This window comes from Phallusia mammillata, chromosome 5 (assembly GCF_965637545.1).
Source record: "Phallusia mammillata chromosome 5, kaPhaMamm4.hap1.1, whole genome shotgun sequence".
Taxonomy (NCBI): Eukaryota; Metazoa; Chordata; class Ascidiacea; order Phlebobranchia; family Ascidiidae; genus Phallusia; species Phallusia mammillata.
In genome coordinates, this window is record NC_137256.1 from 25,467,361 (window position 1) to 25,488,314 (window position 20,954).

A 20,954-nucleotide genomic window follows, 5' to 3' on the forward strand; every position below is an offset into this window, starting at 1 on the left:
TTAAGGTTCAACTTTTGTTTCAGTATAAGCACATAATTAAGCAGGAACGAATTTTACATAGACAATACAGTAAGGCAATTGAATTATTGTTTCATTGTTTAAATCAGTGATGTTTCCGGATTCAAACAACAAGGCTTTTTCAGCCAATCACAAGCGGAATTTCCGCTTTCTGACGGTTTTCGTTAGTCATTACGTCACGTCTAGGTTGGTAAGCGGTTACTTTGACGGGTTTGACTAAAAGTCTGAGTGGGCTAACTAGCCTGATTCCAGGACAGTGTTACACCATAGTATACTCACATGGTAGTTCAACTATGGTTTCCGTCACGCCTTATTAACACTGCACGCGTGTCGGATGCTTGCATTGAGTTGAGTGCTTTAAGAGCAGGAAAATGACAAAACTGAGTTTGTGTGTTTGGTTTTATGCACCTACCTTGTGTTATATTACTAAGTTTGGTTGTTATTGTGCTGTTGGGTAGTATTTAATGTAGGTTTCATGTTTTTATTCCGTCTTTAAACGTGTTCTTCAGATTTCTTCAGATTCAGTTTGTTCAATTGAAAAAAAAATTTCAATTTTTTTTTTTAGTGCAAACAATTTTTTTGACGCAAACATTTATTTTCCAGTGCAAACATTTTAATTGACATCAAGTAAGAGCTACACGGCGTATCAAAAATATAAATTCGACTTGCTCATGCATTTAAATATCAAGAAAATAATAAGTGTGGTGGGAAAATTTCTGTCCTCCTTTTAGGTACAACTTTGCCTATTGGTCAATTCAGCATAAATGAATAGATGGCAAGTGTGTTGAAGGATCGAGAGACAAAATACGGCATTTCATGTTTAGAACTGTTTACGTTTTTCATGCTTTTAATTGTACGAAACTACATTAAAATAAATTACAAAAACAAACTGATTCCCTGGAAGATGTTTATTTTCAATTTTCGAGTAAATTTGTAGAAAACGAAATGAAATCCCCGAAATGAATCCCCTAAAGATAGGGTTTACTATAGCCCTATAGTCCCCTCCAAAACCACACAAGAACATTATGAGAGTTACATTTAAAAGTAACCATGCAACATCAATAAGGTCACTAAATAGATAGTATTGGTGCCTATTTACCTTTCTAAATCATTAATTTTCTCATTTAAATGCCTTCTCAAACAGACAACTGATTATTACACAAGTCCAAATCCTAGTTCACATGTAGTTGCTTGTCGAAATGCATCTTGCATCTTTTCACAAGTAATAATGTGAACAGGAAGGTTAATGCACATTGCACAAGTACTAACAGTAGGCAAGCATTTACAATCAGGTGGGCACTCATGCACAAACTGCACTTTTATATCTTGTGGCAATCCAAGAGGTGGAACTTTTTCACAGCCAGTTACAAACTTCATAACCACTCTTTTTGCAGGCATCACTGAATCTGCATTTAAAACATTTCACAACAATTAATACGTTACCTTAAGTACCACAAATATACACACTACCTGTAATGTGTACACATAAATAACACAAATAAATAACTAAACTTCTTCCAATGTTATAATGATTAAGCATTTAAACACTTACTAACTTTATAACAACAGGGATAAGAAAAATATTATGTTTTAGGCCAGTCAAATACAACCCAACAATTTTACCATTATCTTTTGAAAATAAAGACAACACTAACCATCATGAAAACACATATCTATGAAGTCAAGAAAACCTTTGTGCACATTGATTTCCTTTATTTTGTTGTTGCTGCCATCCTCAGAAAATATGGGCCGAACAATTTCAAGAAATCTGCTACTGTTCCAAGAATAATGGTCAGAGCTACAGAAAACAGCTTGAAATAGGCTCTGATTTTCCCGAATGATCGACATTATGCCATTGCACTGTAAACCAGCACTAATGCAGTCTAGTACAGGAAGCAACGGCTCAACCTCACACTTGATGAAAATAGATCTGCAAAACAGGTTATTTGATAACTTTAAGTAGAGTGGCATGTTGTGATTTAATATACCTCTATCTAGTTTGTTTCTGTGCAAACCTAAGTGTTCAGTTTATAATGTGTACTTAAACATACTACACAATTTTGACCTTAAACTTTGCAACAAATGTTTTCGGCATTAGACATACTACTTACTGAAGAACATCTGTCTTTTTATTCATTTTTGCTTTAGTGGGGTCACCCCTGTACCCCACTGCATCTAAAACCTCACACCCTTTCTGTGATGTTAATATTTCTTTCAATTGATCATCACTGACTGCATCCATTAACTAATAAAAAAAAACAGTTAACATTCTAATCATTATACTGTATCGTCACAGACTGCATCTGTTAACTAATAAATAGAAAACAGTTTACATTCTAATCATTATACTGTACTATTTTTCACAATTGCAGCTAAAAGTTGGTTGTATAAACTGGTGCACCAATTCCCAAAATTGATAAACTGACACAGTTTTGCATACTCGTAAAAATAATGTTTCAACTAGGACTGAAAATGAAAACCTTTATCAAACTTAGTACAGCAACAGAAATGTAACTGAATATAATGCACATATTGTTCTAGGGGACTTATACAAAGTATGTGAACTTTTCCATGCAAATCAAATTCTTACTTGTGTATATATGTCAAAATATGGTGAATCGACCTTCAGGTTAGATGGCAAATCAGCCATTGCCTGATTTAGACCTCCTGCTAAATATTTGTAAATCCATTTTTTTTTAAATCCACATCCCGGCCCCTCCGTTGGCCAAGCTGGCAGCAAACAAATGCCCAATGCAGTGAGCAGTACCATCAACCACACTTGTTAAACCACAGAAAGGTTCCAATTCATCTGCATCACCAGTGAAATACTGTGACTTGACTTTTCTAAGTGCCTCTGCCAAAAAAATAACCAAATCCAAAGTGAAATAATATTGTACTGCAAATTTTCATGTAAGGCATTCAACAAGATGAAACTATCAGCATAAAAATACATGTATGTGGTGCACCATCAAGCAATAAACCGCTTTTGGGTCCATAAGAATATTCACTAAGCCAATAACTTGCATAATCATTTAAAATTGTGTTACATTTAGCTTTTTATTTTAACTACATGAACCAGTCAACAAAAAAAAAGAAAATCTGTATGTGCAAACCTGTAAAAAAATCTCTCGACATGCCACCAGTATCCACTCCAGCTTCACCAACATACACAAACTGATAGGAACGATTCCATCTTTTCCTATTCCAGTTTTTTTCAAAAAACTTGCAAGTCGGCAAAGGCAAATCCTCTTCTTATGCTGACTTGCACATACCCATCATCAAAATGGGCCTTTTTTAATAGATTTTTAACAACGGTTTCCGTTTCTTCATTATTCAATATGACAATTGTTTCAACGTCTTCTTCACTGGGGCACTCAATTGTCTCAAATACATTTTCAAAGCATGTGAAATGGTTTTCCTTTTTACTTAAACACATGTCGGCATGCACCTCAATTATATCAGCTGCTACTTGAATGTTACAAATGGGGCACCTTAGGTTTGCCGGTTTTGAAGTGGCGCTTGTCGAAGGCTCTTCCACTGACTTTTTTGAAGCATTGAGTGATGTATTGGCTTTTGTGTAAGTGGAATCAATTTCTTCTTCTTGGTAACCAAGGTACAACACTACTCTTGAGAATGATTTTCCTAATTCTTGTTTGTATTTAATCAAAGTAAAATTTTCTTCAGTGCCAGGTATATATTTAACCAACTTTCCATCAGGATAAACCAATTGGTATTGTCTTTCCTTCTCAAAAAAACTATCCCAAACACAGCGCTTTTTAAATGCATGATCAAAAATTTCCTCACTAGTGGCACCACGCTTAACTTTTAATGGCAAATTTTTCCCTCTTTTAATTGACAAAGTCCCATCTTTATTGATACACATGACACCTATAGTGATGGTAACTTCTTCTTCAACTCTGTCAAACTTCATTTTTTTAACTTTTGGCCTATATAACAGACTGGACCTTTCTTGTGATTTTAACTCTTTAAATGTTTGAAATGAAGGCAACTTAGGTGTACCAGATGGTGATTCACTTGGGGAAGCAGTTGCTGATTCAGGAGTGTTAGATCCACTGGGCAAATCCTTTATTACTGGTGATGAGCAATGTGGACAGAAGTTAAATAACTGAATCCAAACCCCACATACCTTACAAAACATTTTGAAATAATTTTTATCTAAAACACAGATGAAAAATTATAACAAGATAAAACTTGTACTACCACTGAATATTAACATGTGATATTGACCATACATAATACAACCTGACTGTTTAGCAGCACATCACATTATTAGGTCAATAAATGGACAGTCACTATTGGTGTTTAAACAAGTATGTTAATTAGCCAAAATGTTCAACTAATTGCAGCAAGCGATGGTATAAATCTGTACTGACCCAGTGGGTAGACAATTAAACACTCCGTATATCTGACTCTAATAAACAAACAAAGTATCGCTGCCTAAACAAACCTAACAAGACGCAAACCGGTTTAACGTTCCCCCATTATATTTCAATAAGGCATGCCACGAAAGCGCCTCTTGCGGCTAAACACGCAACACAAAAGTCACCGCGCACGAATCAACTGTGAGACATCAATTCTAATGCGTACTCTAGTCACTTAAGGTAGCTTAAGGTAACTTAAGGTAACTCTAGATGACTGATTTTTAGTTTGAAACACGTCGGTCTTTATAGCGCTCAGGTCAAATGTTGTTATGCAAGCTGAGCTGTAAAAACGTACGCCCGAGAAGATTAACTAAGTTCTAAACCGCAATTATTCTTTAAATTGCTTTACAGAAGTGTCACATATAACATGGCTGGAGGCCAAGTAATACGTGGGTTACTGTTAACACGTTAAAAGCGATACAACAATAGCCTTAAGCCAGTATATGACCATCGTGGTGATTAGAAAACAGGTTTAAACAGGTTTATAGCCGGTCAAGCTTTTGTGTAGAAAAAAGGTGAGGTTTGACCGAGTTTGACCGTGTAGCGGTCATGATATTAATGTGCACAAAGTTTATGTTTAACGTTAGCATGTTGTTTGCAATAATGTTGCACAGCATGTAGGGGAAGTGTTTAACCTCTTTTTAACTGGATGCAAGTGTTGGTATTTCCGTTCTCATGCAAGTCATAAGATATTTTGAGTCATTTTGTTATTCTAGAATGTTCTGCACAAACATAAGGTGTTTGTTCATCATTACGCATACTTCCTCTTGTTTATACTGTCGTTTCCGTTTCAAGTTTAAAGTAGAACACAGCCGCTCGTACTTGAGAAGAAGCATAGCAGCTCGGTTAGAGAGCGCTATGACTTTATAAATTGCACCTTTGCCATAAAATGAATTCTATAACTTAAAGGAAAAAAGGTTTCACGCAATAGCCAATATTTTGCTCTACTATAAATAGCTTGTTTCCGACTTTGTCGCCGGTGAATTCTGGGTCTATTTTTGGTCCATTCTGGGTCTATTCTTAGACTATTTTTGAGTCTTCTATTTTATCCCATGTGGATCTGTAGCTGATTTGAACGTTCGCTTTTAACGTTATTCAAGAATACAAAGAAAGAAGAGACACCTGTGTGGCTGTTAATCAGTCAGCTGTTATTGAGATGCAAAGATCAGACTCACCAAACAATTTGCAATGAACATCATAGTTTACATTGTAGCCGCCTTTAACAAGTCGTCATCGAGGCAGGCGTGCCCACAAAGTGGTGCCCACGAGTTGCTACACACCTTCCGAGCTCGCTTCCAGCGCAGGCAGATGTTGCTTCAAATTGGTACCTTACGAGCAAGGTTCGGACAGCACGTACAAAGTTATGCCCCGAACGGTTCGAACAAGTCGTCATCTGGACAAGGGTTACTCACAGATTGCCCTGACGCTCGACCGAACTTACCAGAGACTGTTCGAGCACAACCAGACATTTTAGTTATGTGCAACGCCACCGACATCCCAATGGAATCAGAAACAAAAGAGGAGGAACAACTCGACTACCAGGATCACGGAAATGGCATTCACGCGATCGCGCCGACTGACATCTTTTCCTTTGTTAAGTAAATGCGTGTGAAATCTGCACTTGACAATTTTCTGTGTTGTAAAATATATATTTTATTCGCTTAATAACACTTTTCAAGATAAAGTAGTTATGTTTATTCATCGATGTATGTTGCATGTTAAGCTGTGTGCGTGTATATAACTTATAATTCAGTAAAAAATGATATATATATTTTGCTAGTGTCAAACTGTAAACGTGTACTTCGGTGTGTATCACCGTCAATTTATGTTTCACGTTTCATGTCAACGGTTTTGTCGAGCCGGAAACGTTCTTGTTTTGCTACTCACGCTGCATGATATGTATTGACTCCCTGGTTTGAGCTGTTTAATAAGATCACACATTTTCCACACTCAAATATTACATGTAAACGACCAACCTGTCAAAAACAAGTGAGCTCAGTTACGCTGGGGACAATTGCCCAAACCCAAGAAAACAAGCATCCTAACCGAAACACGACGTCGTTCTACGCCATATTTGTCTGCATGGTGCATACCACTTTGAGCATCGAGCTCCATCTGTTCACAAATCTACAAACAGACATTTCGAGCCACGAGCTCCAACTATTCACAAGTCTACAAACAAACATTTCGAGCCACGAGCTCCTACTATTTACAAGCCTACAAAATTATGAGCCAGCACGAGCGAACGATACTTTCTCTCAAGTGGGTACCAACGTGCAACAATTGGCACCAACTTAATTATTTGCAATCGTCATATCCATGACCAGTTTTGCAGTGCTATTAACCACCTTTTGTACCGGCCACGTCATCACACACGTGACAGTACAAAAACAGATGAACTCAGACGTCAAACAACAACAAGATCAACAGGAAGCCATTCGACGACAATCAGCTAACTGAGTTTTTCACACGGCGTTAACATTTTAGCCAGCCCCTTACTCGTAAATAGATTAACGCCTACAGCAACCTTGTTCACATATACTCTTTCACTTAACTTCATACATCGTTTCTGTTAAGATTAGCTTCCAAAATTTTAGGGAAGAGTCAATATCTATCTTATTGAATGTCATTAACTGTTTGCATGAAACCATTACATTCTTTTCCCTGTTGTCTCGCTACCCAAAATATATATATATCGCATCATACTTATTATACCATTTTTTTCTAGTTTATATTTGCATATGTTATGATTGTCGACATATTAACTGTTATATTGATTGCTGTTTTCGCACATACTACCATATCTACTACAAGAATTGCAGAGTCAATACCCATATTTGACAAGAATTTATGACATTATTTATCATTGCCACGCAAAGTAATTGTTTCGTTCCTTCGTCACCCAGCGTTTTAGTGTTTTTTTGTCGCTTGTAAAGTGTCGCACGCAAATTTTGTAGGATTTCGAAATGTGTTTTTCATCCAAACACATTTAACACCCTTTCGGGGGGGAGCTTTTGTAGCGGTCATGATATTAATGTGCACAAAGTTTATGTTTAACGTTAGCATGTTGTTTGCAATAATGTTGCACAGCATGTAGGGGAAGTGTTTAACCTCTTTTTAACTGGATGCAAGTGTTGGTATTTCCGTTCTCATGCAAGTCATAAGATATTTTGAGTCATTTTGTTATTCTAGAATGTTCTGCACAAACATAAGGTGTTTGTTCATCATTACGCATACTTCCTCTTGTTTATACTGTCGTTTCCGTTTCAAGTTTAAAGTAGAACACAGCCGCTCGTACTTGAGAAGAAGCATAGCAGCTCGGTTAGAGAGCGCTATGACTTTATAAATTGCACCTTTGCCATAAAATGAATTCTATAACTTAAAGGAAAAAAGGTTTCACGCAATAGCCAATATTTTGCTCTACTATAAATAGCTTGTTTCCGACTTTGTCGCCGGTGAATTCTGGGTCTATTTTTGGTCCATTCTGGGTCTATTCTTAGACTATTTTTGAGTCTTCTATTTTATCCCATGTGGATCTGTAGCTGATTTGAACGTTCGCTTTTAACGTTATTCAAGAATACAAAGAAAGAAGAGACACCTGTGTGGCTGTTAATCAGTCAGCTGTTATTGAGATGCAAAGATCAGACTCACCAAACAATTTGCAATGAACATCATAGTTTACATTGTAGCCGCCTTTAACAAGTCGTCATCGAGGCAGGCGTGCCCACAAAGTGGTGCCCACGAGTTGCTACACACCTTCCGAGCTCGCTTCCAGCGCAGGCAGATGTTGCTTCAAATTGGTACCTTACGAGCAAGGTTCGGACAGCACGTACAAAGTTATGCCCCGAACGGTTCGAACAAGTCGTCATCTGGACAAGGGTTACTCACAGATTGCCCTGACGCTCGACCGAACTTACCAGAGACTGTTCGAGCACAACCAGACATTTTAGTTATGTGCAACGCCACCGACATCCCAATGGAATCAGAAACAAAAGAGGAGGAACAACTCGACTACCAGGATCACGGAAATGGCATTCACGCGATCGCGCCGACTGACATCTTTTCCTTGGTTAAGTAAATGCGTGTGAAATCTGCACTTGACAATTTTCTGTGTTGTAAAATATATATTTTATTCGCTTAATAACACTTTTCAAGATAAAGTAGTTATGTTTATTCATCGATGTATGTTGCATGTTAAGCTGTGTGCGTGTATATAACTTATAATTCAGTAAAAAATGATATATATATTTTGCTAGTGTCAAACTGTAAACGTGTACTTCGGTGTGTATCACCGTCAATTTATGTTTCACGTTTCATGTCAACGGTTTTGTCGAGCCGGAAACGTTCTTGTTTTGCTACTCACGCTGCATGATATGTATTGACTCCCTGGTTTGAGCTGTTTAATAAGATCACACATTTTCCACACTCAAATATTACATGTAAACGACCAACCTGTCAAAAACAAGTGAGCTCAGTTACGCTGGGGACAATTGCCCAAACCCAAGAAAACAAGCATCCTAACCGAAACACGACGTCGTTCTACGCCATATTTGTCTGCATGGTGCATACCACTTTGAGCATCGAGCTCCATCTGTTCACAAATCTACAAACAGACATTTCGAGCCACGAGCTCCAACTATTCACAAGTCTACAAACAAACATTTCGAGCCACGAGCTCCTACTATTTACAAGCCTACAAAATTATGAGCCAGCACGAGCGAACGATACTTTCTCTCAAGTGGGTACCAACGTGCAACAATTGGCACCAACTTAATTATTTGCAATCGTCATATCCATGACCAGTTTTGCAGTGCTATTAACCACCTTTTGTACCGGCCACGTCATCACACACGTGACAGTACAAAAACAGATGAACTCAGACGTCAAACAACAACAAGATCAACAGGAAGCCATTCGACGACAATCAGCTAACTGAGTTTTTCACACGGCGTTAACATTTTAGCCAGCCCCTTACTCGTAAATAGATTAACGCCTACAGCAACCTTGTTCACATATACTCTTTCACTTAACTTCATACATCGTTTCTGTTAAGATTAGCTTCCAAAATTTTAGGGAAGAGTCAATATCTATCTTATTGAATGTCATTAACTGTTTGCATGAAACCATTACATTCTTTTCCCTGTTGTCTCGCTACCCAAAATATATATATATCGCATCATACTTATTATACCATTTTTTTCTAGTTTATATTTGCATATGTTATGATTGTCGACATATTAACTGTTATATTGATTGCTGTTTTCGCACATACTACCATATCTACTACAAGAATTGCAGAGTCAATACCCATATTTGACAAGAATTTATGACATTATTTATCATTGCCACGCAAAGTAATTGTTTCGTTCCATCGTCACCCAGCGTTTTAGTGTTTTTTTGTCGCTTGTAAAGTGTCGCACGCAAATTTTGTAGGATTTCGAAATGTGTTTTTCATCCAAACACATTTAACACCCTTTCGGGGGGGAGCTTTTGTAGCGGTCATAATATTAATGTGCACAAAGTTTATGTTTAACGTTAGCATGTTGTTTGCAATAATGTTGCACAGCATGTAGGGGAAGTGTTTAACCTCTTTTTAACTGGATGCAAGTGTTGGTATTTCCGTTCTCATGCAAGTCATAAGATATTTTGAGTCATTTTGTTATTCTAGAATGTTCTGCACAAACATAAGGTGTTTGTTCATCATTACGCATACTTCCTCTTGTTTATACTGTCGTTTCCGTTTCAAGTTTAAAGTAGAACACAGCCGCTCGTACTTGAGAAGAAGCATAGCAGCTCGGTTAGAGAGCGCTATGACTTTATAAATTGCACCTTTGCCATAAAATGAATTCTATAACTTAAAGGAAAAAAGGTTTCACGCAATAGCCAATATTTTGCTCTACTATAAATAGCTTGTTTCCGACTTTGTCGCCGGTGAATTCTGGGTCTATTTTTGGTCCATTCTGGGTCTATTCTTAGACTATTTTTGAGTCTTCTATTTTATCCCATGTGGATCTGTAGCTGATTTAAACGTTCGCTTTTAACGTTATTCAAGAATACAAAGAAAGAAGAGACACCTGTGTGGCTGTTAATCAGTCAGCTGTTATTGAGATGCAAAGATCAGACTCACCAAACAATTTGCAATGAACATCATAGTTTACATTGTAGCCGCCTTTAACAAGTCGTCATCGAGGCAGGCGTGCCCACAACCGGGACAATATGACACGACAATTATACGAATTAAAATGTTTTGAATTAAAAAGTCCAAAGTCCGATGTGTTTTAAATGAAAAGTCCGAGGACCGATACAGGTTCAAATTTTTCAAAATTGTTGTGACGCGAAAAGGTTGGGATAAATAATTTTAATAGTTCTTTTTGCCTGATTACCGTTTGCTACTATATTGTCCCGTAAAATTTCATTATTTTGGTGATTGTTTTAGTGCTAGAGTGTCCCTGTGCGACAATGCAGGTTTCTGCATGCGGGTCTCAGACTTTTACCACATTTTTTTGAAAACTCTACTTGTAGGAAATGGTTTGGTACTACGACTCGACATTTACATACACAACCAGACAACACGTATTATTCCATCCGACTTGGGCCAACCACAAACGTCAAGACAGCACGTTTTACGAAGGCAAGTCACGTTTCTCGAGGTGGTAAGTGCAAACTTTTGCGATGTCACACAATCGACATTTAGTTTCTGCACAAACCTTTAACATTAACATTTATCTTGTCACGACGCGAACAATGTGTACGAAGTAAAAATACTCAAGCGAACTCTCTGATAATATGCTGCAATTATGTTGCAGAACTAACAAAGCAGTTGTCGTATGTTTTCCAGGGTTTAGTGGGGTGAAGCAAAACTAAGGGGGCGGCGCTGTGTTTTATAAGTTTGTAAATTGCAAATTTCTATGTGAATAAGGTAAGCATCAGTATTATATTGATTGCCCCTTATCCGTGCCATCAGCAAGTTAAGTCAATAGATTTACACGTGGAACTGGCGCGAATAGAAGTCATTTCGGCTCCCTGTGCGTTTACCCCATCTACTGTTTCCAACCCTGTTAGGCCTAACGTTTGTGCGGACTCCTATTGCCGTCGCAAACGTTCTCACCCCAACTACCCCGTGTGTTCACCACAAAGGGTAGTTGACTCCCCACCTGCTACCCCGGCCACCTCGTGCGTCACCTTGTGGACACGAGGCCTGTGCCCCCCCAAGCCTGCCCCCGAGCGCGACCCCAGCCCGGTAAGGCAGAGCCCAAACCTTCAACACCAGCACCCACGACACCCCGGCCCGCTTTTTCCACCCACCCCCATCCCAGACCGACGAACGTCCGGGGCTCCCAGCCCTTTTCAGGGCTCTTGCGTGGAAAGGACCAGTCGGTCACCCAGCGTGCAGGGCGCCGGCCCAACTGCTGATACGTCGTCACAGCAAGTCGAAGTCGATTTCGACCTAGTGACGTCACGGTCGAACCTTCCTGCTGCAAGGTCGACCTTTGAAGGAGAATTAACGTCGAAACTCACCGTTCCGCTTGAACGAGTTTCGACCATGGCAAAGGCGTGGAATGTCGTTGCAAGCCGCAACCTTCCACCTTTCAGTCGGGAGACTGAAGTACTAGCCAAGTTTCCTGCCCGGAAGACTCGACAGTTCATTTATGAACTGTTGAAAAAGGTCAACTTTCCGGCGCAGGAGCTCGAAGGCATCGTCGAGCGCCGTGGAGGGCTCACGGACTTCACGTGCCGCACCAAGGAGGGTGCGCGCACGCTGCAAAGGAAACTCGGGTCGCACCCCAACGTGGAGTATGCAAAACTCTACGACTCGGAGTGGACCCGGGTTTGGGTGAAGGAGGTTCCACCCAGGTACTCCAACGAGGAAATCCGTGCCTACATCGAACGTAAGCACGGAGAGGTCAAGAAGCACGAGAAGGTCAAGGATCGTTGGGGCCTGTACGATGGCAAACGAACCTTCGACACAAAAACGGTTGACCTCAAGGAAAGCCCAATTGGTCCGAAAATCAGACTGGGTGGTTTGGCCTTTGTCATTGAATATGACAACCAACCACCGCAGTGCTTCGTATGTCGCCAGTTTGGGCACATGCGTGACGAGTGCGAGGCACTCAAAAGCCGGGAAAACACCCCCGAAAACTCGGTAGAGGAAGCGGTCGAGGGCCCGCCTCTACCTTCGGCTACCTCCACCCCGGTGCGGGCGGAGAAGAACGACGGTTTTCAGGTGGTCCAGGGGCGCCGAAACCGAAAGAAAAGCGGCAACGCGAATGCCAACCCCCTGAAGTCCAGTGCCACCGAGACAGGCACCCTGGTTGCACAGGCACTGGAGCCTCTAACAACAGAGGCCAACAAGGAACTTCAGCATCCGGAGGGCGGCACCTCGGGTGCCCCCGAAAATGGGAAACTTCAGAATCCGGAGGGCGTCACCTCGGGTGACCCCGACAAAGGAAAGGATCTTCAGTATCCGGAGGGCGGCACCTCGGGTGCCCCCGACAAAGGAAAGGATCTTCAGTATCCGGAGGGCGGCACCTCGGGTGCCCCCGCCCCTCCTGGCCCAAGGCCACAACGAAACCCGCCGCGGAAACCAAAGAAGAGCGCGGGAGGCACTTCGGGTGCCGCAGCCAAGAAACCCGGGGCGACAAAGAAGCAAACCCCGCGGAAATCTGGGCCCACACCTGATCCTGAGGGTGGTACCTCGGGTGCCCCCGACCCTACCGGCGGGAAAACAGGGCCCAGATCCCCGCCAACACAGGATCCGGACTTGGATTTATTGGACAAAGATTTGGATTTATTGGCCCACCCGGCTGAAGACAAAGAAGTGGATTTATTGGCCGACCCGGCCGAAGAGAAGGAAATCCAACTGAAAGAGGGAATCCTCGAAGACCTTTTGGAAGCTGCAAGAGACCTCTCTGACTCCAGCGGAGAGGACAAGGTACCGGTACTTAATAAGCGTGATAGGTCGTCGTCGAACTCTGGCGATGACCGAAAGCGGGCCTGTTTTGAAAATTTTCACAATATCGTTTCGTGTGAGTGCGGGCAGGACACGCTTCTATCTAAAGAGGGAGAAGCCATAACTTGCCCGGGTTGTAAAAAGTGCTACATTAAATGCTCGTGTGGCCATGCTCATTTTTTGGTCTTCTCTTTCGGGGGCCCGATCGGAGAACGGAGTCGGGATCTTGCTAAAGCATAACGCCCTTAGCTTTGTTCCTCACTCTGGGGATGGGAACGGTAGAATTTTGGCTGCCGACATTAGACTTTACCATTCAATCATACACGTCGTAAACGTGTATGCCCCTAACCGTACCGAAAGCACTCCCTTAAGGAATGCTTTCTTCGAATCCCTTTATACCTACACCTACTCGAGGCATCCCACTCTCTTGGCCGGTGATTTCAACGGTGTGCAGGACCCGATACTTGAGCGTTTCCCCCCTTACGTGGTAGTAACGAAAAGTTGTCAGGTCTTATCGCCCTTGTTGAGAACCTCCAGTTGTCGGATTCCTTCCGAAAGCTGTACGGCAACCGTATTTTTTACACACGTAGACAACATAACACTCAATCACGTCTAGACAGATTTTACATTTCATCTCATGTGCACCCCATTTCGGAATTTGGCACACAAAATTCACTTTCAGACCACGACATCATAACACTACAGATTCGGACAGAGCCTCGGCCCCCTAGGGGGAAGGGGATCTGGAAGAATAACACTAGCACTTACACAACAGACGCCTTCCAGGAGGAACTTGAACGCAGGTGGGCCTTGTGGCGAACGCTACAGGTTCCCTGCTTTAAGGATAAATTCTCTTGGTGGCTCGACATGAAACACCGCATTAAATTAATGAACATAGCACACTCACAACAGAACAGACAACAGGCAAACACGGAAGCCAAACAGCTTGAGGAAAGGGTTACGGCTATTTGGGGGCAATTGGCAAGGGACCTTACCCTCCTCCCCGAATACCTCTCTTTAAAACGCCTTTCGGCCAACACCCAGCGACAATCTGCTCGCGCCAAAATTTCAAAATCCCAAGCTTCCTGTTTTGACCGCGGTGATCGGGGTACCAAGGAGTTCTTTCAGCGTTTCACTGAACATATATCTAATACTGGTATTGTTAAACTGTGTGATGATTCCGGTCGCCACACGGAAAACACTAACGAGATGCTTAACATCGCCCACACCTTTTACAGTAAACTTTACACGAAACGCCCTACATGTACAGCACTCAGCAGCACTTCCTGCAACACGTCACCCCTAAACTTGACTCGAATGATGATACACTAGGTAAGCCCATAACGGCTGAGGAAGTGCTGAACACAATTATGCAAATGTCGTTGGGGAAATCCCCTGGACCCGATGGCGTCAGCGTCGAGTTTTACCGCTCGTGCTGGCGTATCATTGGCCAGGATTTAACTGACGTCATTAATACGATACACTCGTCGGGAACCGTCCCGGACGAGATGAAACGTGGCACAGTTACTCTAATCCATAAGAAAAACGACACAACACTGCTGAAGAACTACCGCCCGATCTCGTTGCTTAACACTGACCTTAAAATCTACACCAAGATTCTGGCAAATCGCATGCGCGCGCTCCTGGACAAGGTCTTGCACCCCCAACAATTTGCTGCGCCCGCCCGTCGAATTGCCGACGCCACTGTTTTGCTGAGAGATCTTTATTGTGATGCGATAGAGCGAGACACAGATGCTTTCATTATTTCGCTCGACTTCGAGAAGGCTTTTGATTCAGTTGACCATGAATGGCTTTATTCGGTTATGACTAAAATGTGTTTCCCTGAACACTTTGTAAAACTAGTTCAGTCACTTAACACAAACGCGCAGTCGAACGTTCTAGTTAATGGACACCAAAGCCCGCTGTTCACTGTGGGTAGAGGAGTGAGGCAAGGGGACCCCCTGAGTCTCTTCCTCTACCTAATCGCCGCAACCCCTTTCTCACTAGCCCTTATGGCAGACACAAGCGTCCGTGGCATCGACGTACCTGGGAGACACGTGATCAAGTGCCCCAGTTACGCCGATGACACAACCCTCACCCTGACGCATCCCTACTCTGTTACACGTGCATTCCAGCATCTCGAACTCCTTTACTCGGCCTCTGGACTAGCACTTAATGTGTCGAAATCCAAAGGCCTCTTTACCAAGCCAAATCCCCCATTGGCTTCTTTACCACCTCTTGAGTGGACGTCATCCCACATCAGTCTCTTGGGGACCGTTATTGGCAATGCCGGTAGCGTAACCGAGAGCTGGCGTGCCCACTATCGCACATTCCGTTCCTCTATGACTTACCACACTCGGTACATACTCACCTGGAATGCCAAATCATTAATCTCTAAATCCAAACTTTTACCCCTACTCACTTACCAGGCCTCGACATACCCTATCCCCAACTCCCTTAGGCGAAGGGTGAATAGCGCGTGCGAGGTGTTTATGACGAACAACATGAAACTGATCATACCCATTGACACTCTGGCACTCCCTTTTGACAGAGGAGGCTACAACGTGGCGAACTGTCCACTTTACTGCGATCTTTTCTTTATGCAGCCTATATTTTCCTACTGTAGACATAGATTGAACGACACCCCAACCTCCCCCGGTATGGCCATGGTCGAGTATAACATCGGACTACAGCTCTCCCACCGGTTTGATCTGCGCTTGCGCAACAACCATCCCCATGCTGTTAGTCCTTCACCTTTCTATAGTAAAACCCTATCTCTTATTGAAAAATATAATTTAACCTTTGACCAACTCGTCCGTGGATCCATCCGTACCCTTTATCGGTTAATAACCTGTTCCCAAACGAATATCCCTGGCGCGGGCGGCTCTCAAGCGTCCCACGACCGTCGCTGGGGCAATGTTCACCACCCTATCCTCACCAACGCAATGAAGTCGTTCAACTACAGAACTATTTGGGATGTACTACCCGTATCCTCCAAATTTTTTCAAATTTCTCTTGACCCAACCACGTTGTGCCAATTCTGTGGGAGGAGCCCAGAGACCTCCACTCACATTTTCACCTCGTGTCCCGTACTCTCCCCGGTACGGGACTACATACAACGCCTTACAAACCGTATTACACACACTGACACCACGCTCTGCGGAGACATGATCATAAAACTTATCATTCCACCCAACATTGAAATATTTACAGAGCACCTAGTATACATCTTTACACTCACCCGGCACCACATCTGGAAAGCCAGAAACCGCATAAAATACGAAGACAGAAAAATTTTACCTCATCACATAATTTCTACCATTAAAAAAGCTATTGCACATCGACTTGCAGTCGAAAACAATAGGGTTGACACAACATATAAGGATATTATTCAAGACCTCAGGGATTTGACGGTGTAGCAGACTAACGCTTCTAGGGACGTCTCCGGTTGTCACATAAAAATCCGATCTCAACCAACCGTAGGAACTAATTTGCATAAATTCCAATTTCGACGATCTGCTTAATTTTGTTTCGTCTTTTTGTTTGTTTCGCATGCACAGCCAATTTTTCGCATTAATTCTTCCTTTTTTTTTCCGTTACTGTATCGCCCCTTTTTTTTCCATTTAATCCGCAACTTTTACAGACAACCGAGAGCGTCATAGATTAACATCAAACATCCCCAGTTACTCTTTTTTCATTGACCCTGTTTCACAAATTGTGTTTTGCTTTTATCGTATTTATTTGCTGCAGGCCCGCAGCGCTTCCACCGAGTACCTGAACAATGTGCATATATGCACGCCACAAACGACTAGTGGCGAAACCATGGCGACTTGTCCGCCATGCGTACTATTCAAATTAGGCAGCGGTGTCCGGACCGCGTCGAAACGATCTCGCGTTTTGAGAAACTCCGACATGGTTTTCTCAGTTTCATAAAATACGATACTTTTGCATGTATTTGCTTTCTACTTCTCTCTTTTCGCATCCTCCCAGGGTCAAGCATATCCACCGAGTGTGGGGAGCGACGACCCTGACTTTGTATTTTCCATTTTCTTAACCGTATAGTTTTTTTTTGTGTGTGTGTGTTTTGTCTCCCCCTCCAGATAATTCCCACGAGTAAAGCCCTTTTGAACCGTTGCCCACTACCATTGAATAGTCTAGTGGTAACGGCGTAAGTCCCGTAATAAACAGATCACGGGTTCTAATCCTGATCTTCCCCCTAAAATTAATGGTTGAGACCGGTAGCGTATGCAATGCGCCTTTCTACCTTCCCTCTTCGCCCTTCTCCCAGGGTCTATGCATATCCGTCGTCGGCGGGGAGCGAAGACCCTGTTTTTTTGCCTTACAATTCTCAACCGTTTTTGTTTTACTCGCGTGCCTCACGTGACCCTTTTGCGTTTGCTTTCTATCTTCTCGTGCGTGTCTCTTGTACTACGATTTTTATGTCGTGTACTTGTGACGTTATTTTTGTTTTCTATTTTCGTGCGTGCGTGTTTTGTTTTTTTTGTACTACGATTTTTATGTCGGGTACTTGTGACGTCTTTACCTTTTTCTCTTCACTTCGCGCCGCTTCTCGCAGGGCCCAAGCATATCCGCCAAGGCGGGGAGTAAAGGCCCTGGCTTTCTTCTTCTCTTGTTGACCAACCCCGAGGGGTAACGGCACTGCGTTGCCAGGCGTGACGTGCCCGAAATTCATCGGTCTGATGATTTCGTTTTTTGTGTTTGTTTTATTATCGCATTGAGTTTTTTCGTATCGCTTCGTTTATTGGCGTTACAATAAACAAAAGATGCCTCGGTCTTTATAACGCTCAGGTCAAATGTTGTTATGCAAGCTGAGCTGTAAAAACGTACGCCCGAGAAGATTAACTAAGTTCTAAACCGCAATTATTCTTTAAATTGCTTTACAGAAGTGTCACATATAACATGGCTGGAGGCCAAGTAATACGTGGGTTACTGTTAACACGTTAAAAGCGATACAACAATAGCCTTAAGCCAGTATATGACCATCGTGGTGATTAGAAAACAGGTTTAAACAGGTTTATAGCCGGTCAAGCTTTTGTGTAGAAAAAAGGTGAGGTTTGACCGAGTTTGACCGGGACAATATGACACGACAATTATACGAATTAAAATGTTTTGAATTAAAAAGTCCAAAGTCCGATGTGTTTTAAATGAAAAGTCCGAGGTCCGATACAGGTTCAAAATTTTCAAAATTGTTGTGACGCGAAAAGGTTGGGATAAATAATTTTAATAGTTCTTTTTGCCTGATTACCGTTTGCTACTATATTGTCCCGTAAAATTTCATTATTTTGGTGATTGTTTTAGTGCTAGAGTGTCCCTGTGCGACAATGCAGGTTTCTGCATGCGGGTCTCAGACTTTTACCACATTTTTTTGAAAACTCTACTTATAGGAAATGGTTTGGTACTACGACTCGACATTTACATACACAACCAGACAACACGTATTATTCCATCCGACTTGGGCCAACCACAAACGTCAAGACAGCACGTTTTACGAAGGCAAGTCACGTTTCTCGAGGTGGTAAGTGCAAACTTTTGCGATGTCACACAATCGACATTTAGTTTCTGCACAAACCTTTAACATTAACATTTATCTTGTCACGACGCGAACAATGTGTACGAAGTAAAAATACTCAAGCGAACTCTCTGATAATATGCTGCAATTATGTTGCAGAACTAACAAAGCAGTTGTCGTATGTTTTCCAGGGTTTAGTGGGGTGAAGCAAAACTAAGGGGGCGGCGCTGTGTTTTATAAGTTTGTAAATTGCAAATTTTACATCGTCATTAAAAATACTATTACAGAAGTATATAGCCTATATTTGGTTTTAACTTTTGCAGATTTGTGCTTTTTACAAAATTTAAAGTCTTGTCTTGGATGATTTGTCAATTTGTTTATTAGGCGACATTTCATGGGAGTTGATACTCGATTTTTGCTTCACCTTCGATGTGAAAACTGAATCAACTTGTTTATTAAATAATGGTTTGATTTAAAATAATTGTTCAAAGGTGACTTACTCGATACAAGGCCAGCGGTTTGGGTTGTTCATTTTGCACCAGTGTGTCGGTAAAATATCGAAAACGGTTTACGCGAAGGTCGTAGATTTTTACAAACAAAATTGTATGTGGATGCCTGAATGATAATATTCATTAGATATAGTTTATAATACCAACAGGCGTTGACTGAGCAAGGGCATGCTACTTTGTCCCACCTTTTATTTAAGAGTGGTCGTATTATAATGAGTTAACTGGAAATATTGTTGGGCTCTCTGTTTTGACTCATCTTCTTCTTGGTAAGTTTTCAATGCAATATTCCGATTTTAATAATTTCCGGTCGACTTTTAAATTCCTTTACCGTTTTAACATTTCAAAAAAAAAGCAATTACCATAACTTGCTTGGTTTAAAGCAAACAAAATAAATTAAAAACATAGATAACACGATAACAACAACAGGATGTGTAATATACAATCATCATTAAAGCAAACGTTTGAAACCAAGCACTATGTTAGCAAAAGTAAGGGGCCATTGCACCATACACACACGCGCACGCACGGCGTAGAGCGCATGTGACGTAATAGTTGTCGAGAAAAATCGAGAAAACATTGTTGTGCAAAAAGTAGAAATAGACGACGAAACACAGAAATAAAACAGTTAAACAAAACAAGACATAACGCATAGAATGTATTCAAGTCTGATTTGAATGATAACAACAAAGTGTATTAAAAGGGAAAAAACGAAACACAAAAACCTAACAAACAAGCCTATTATGTCACAGCGGCTGACAAACATTACCCCGTGGTCGTATATTAACCCGCTCCACCTGTTGCATACACGCACTAGCTAGCGGGAAATTTTTTTTATATTAAATTGTCTGACTTCTCTTGACTATACCACGGACAAACTAAAGGCGTACCTATGTAAATGTTCATTTGCAGCCATATACGAGAAAGCCTAACAACATTTGTTGTAACGACAGCTAGGTGCTCAGCTTGGCCGTGCGCCGTTCGCAACACTAGATGACCCCTTTGAAAACGCGCCTGCCCTACAGCCTGATGTCTTACGAGACGACCCACCCTTGCATGTGCAACGAATGTTCTTGTTGAGCAATAAAAGGCAACGCTGGCGAATAATAACCAAGACCACAACGTCAGCAGCGACGGCAACGGTTTTTCTGTAAACCATAAATAACATACATAAACCATACGTACACATTATGACGTAATAGCGACAATCACACATTAATCAGCAAAAGAGTACATACAGTCCTTAAAATAAATCCACATTAATCAGTCACATTTTACATTAAAATTGAATATTATTGCGCTGCCTTTGACAACTAAGGGGCCTGACTTTGTGCGCCAACAAAACAGCACAGCATGAATGATCGCTTTATTCCCAAACAATCTTGACCAAACGCAATAACTTCCTTACCTTATGACGTAACCTAACAATATCCACATACAACGAAGTACATCAGACTTCGGATACGTCACACACATAATGGCGTCACTGTGACGTCATCAAACAATTA

At 41.6% G+C, this 20,954-nt stretch overlaps 2 protein-coding genes across 4 annotated transcripts; one reads left to right on the forward strand and one right to left on the reverse strand.

Moving 5' to 3' along the window:
• Positions 1-911: 911 nt before the first annotated feature.
• LOC145228576 (uncharacterized) lies at positions 912-4,189 on the reverse strand. 3 transcript variants are annotated; one of them, XM_080093691.1, is made up of 5 exons: positions 3,132-4,189; positions 2,609-2,872; positions 2,130-2,263; positions 1,710-1,948; positions 912-1,424 (listed from the first exon to the last, which is right to left on the reverse strand). In XM_080093691.1, exons 2-5 carry the CDS (start codon positions 2,786-2,788, stop codon positions 1,174-1,176), a joined length of 804 nt encoding a protein of 267 aa, XP_079949817.1. In that variant the 5' UTR covers positions 2,789-2,872; positions 3,132-4,189; the 3' UTR covers positions 912-1,173. The 3 variants fall into 3 exon arrangements, 2 of the variants coding, with proteins under 2 accessions (XP_079949817.1, XP_079949816.1); XM_080093690.1 differs by having other exon boundaries at positions 1,674-1,948; XR_013860099.1 differs by lacking the exons at positions 912-1,424; positions 1,710-1,948; positions 2,130-2,263 and having other exon boundaries at positions 2,658-2,872.
• Positions 4,190-11,355: 7,166 nt separating this feature from the next.
• On the forward strand, positions 11,356-19,550 carry LOC145228575 (uncharacterized). The gene is made up of 3 exons (XM_080093689.1): positions 11,356-13,392; positions 18,816-18,946; positions 19,325-19,550. The coding sequence occupies exons 1-3, from the start codon at positions 12,004-12,006 to the stop codon at positions 19,380-19,382; spliced, it is 1,578 nt and encodes a 525-aa protein (XP_079949815.1). The 5' UTR covers positions 11,356-12,003; the 3' UTR covers positions 19,383-19,550.
• The last annotated feature ends 1,404 nt before the right edge of the window (positions 19,551-20,954 follow it).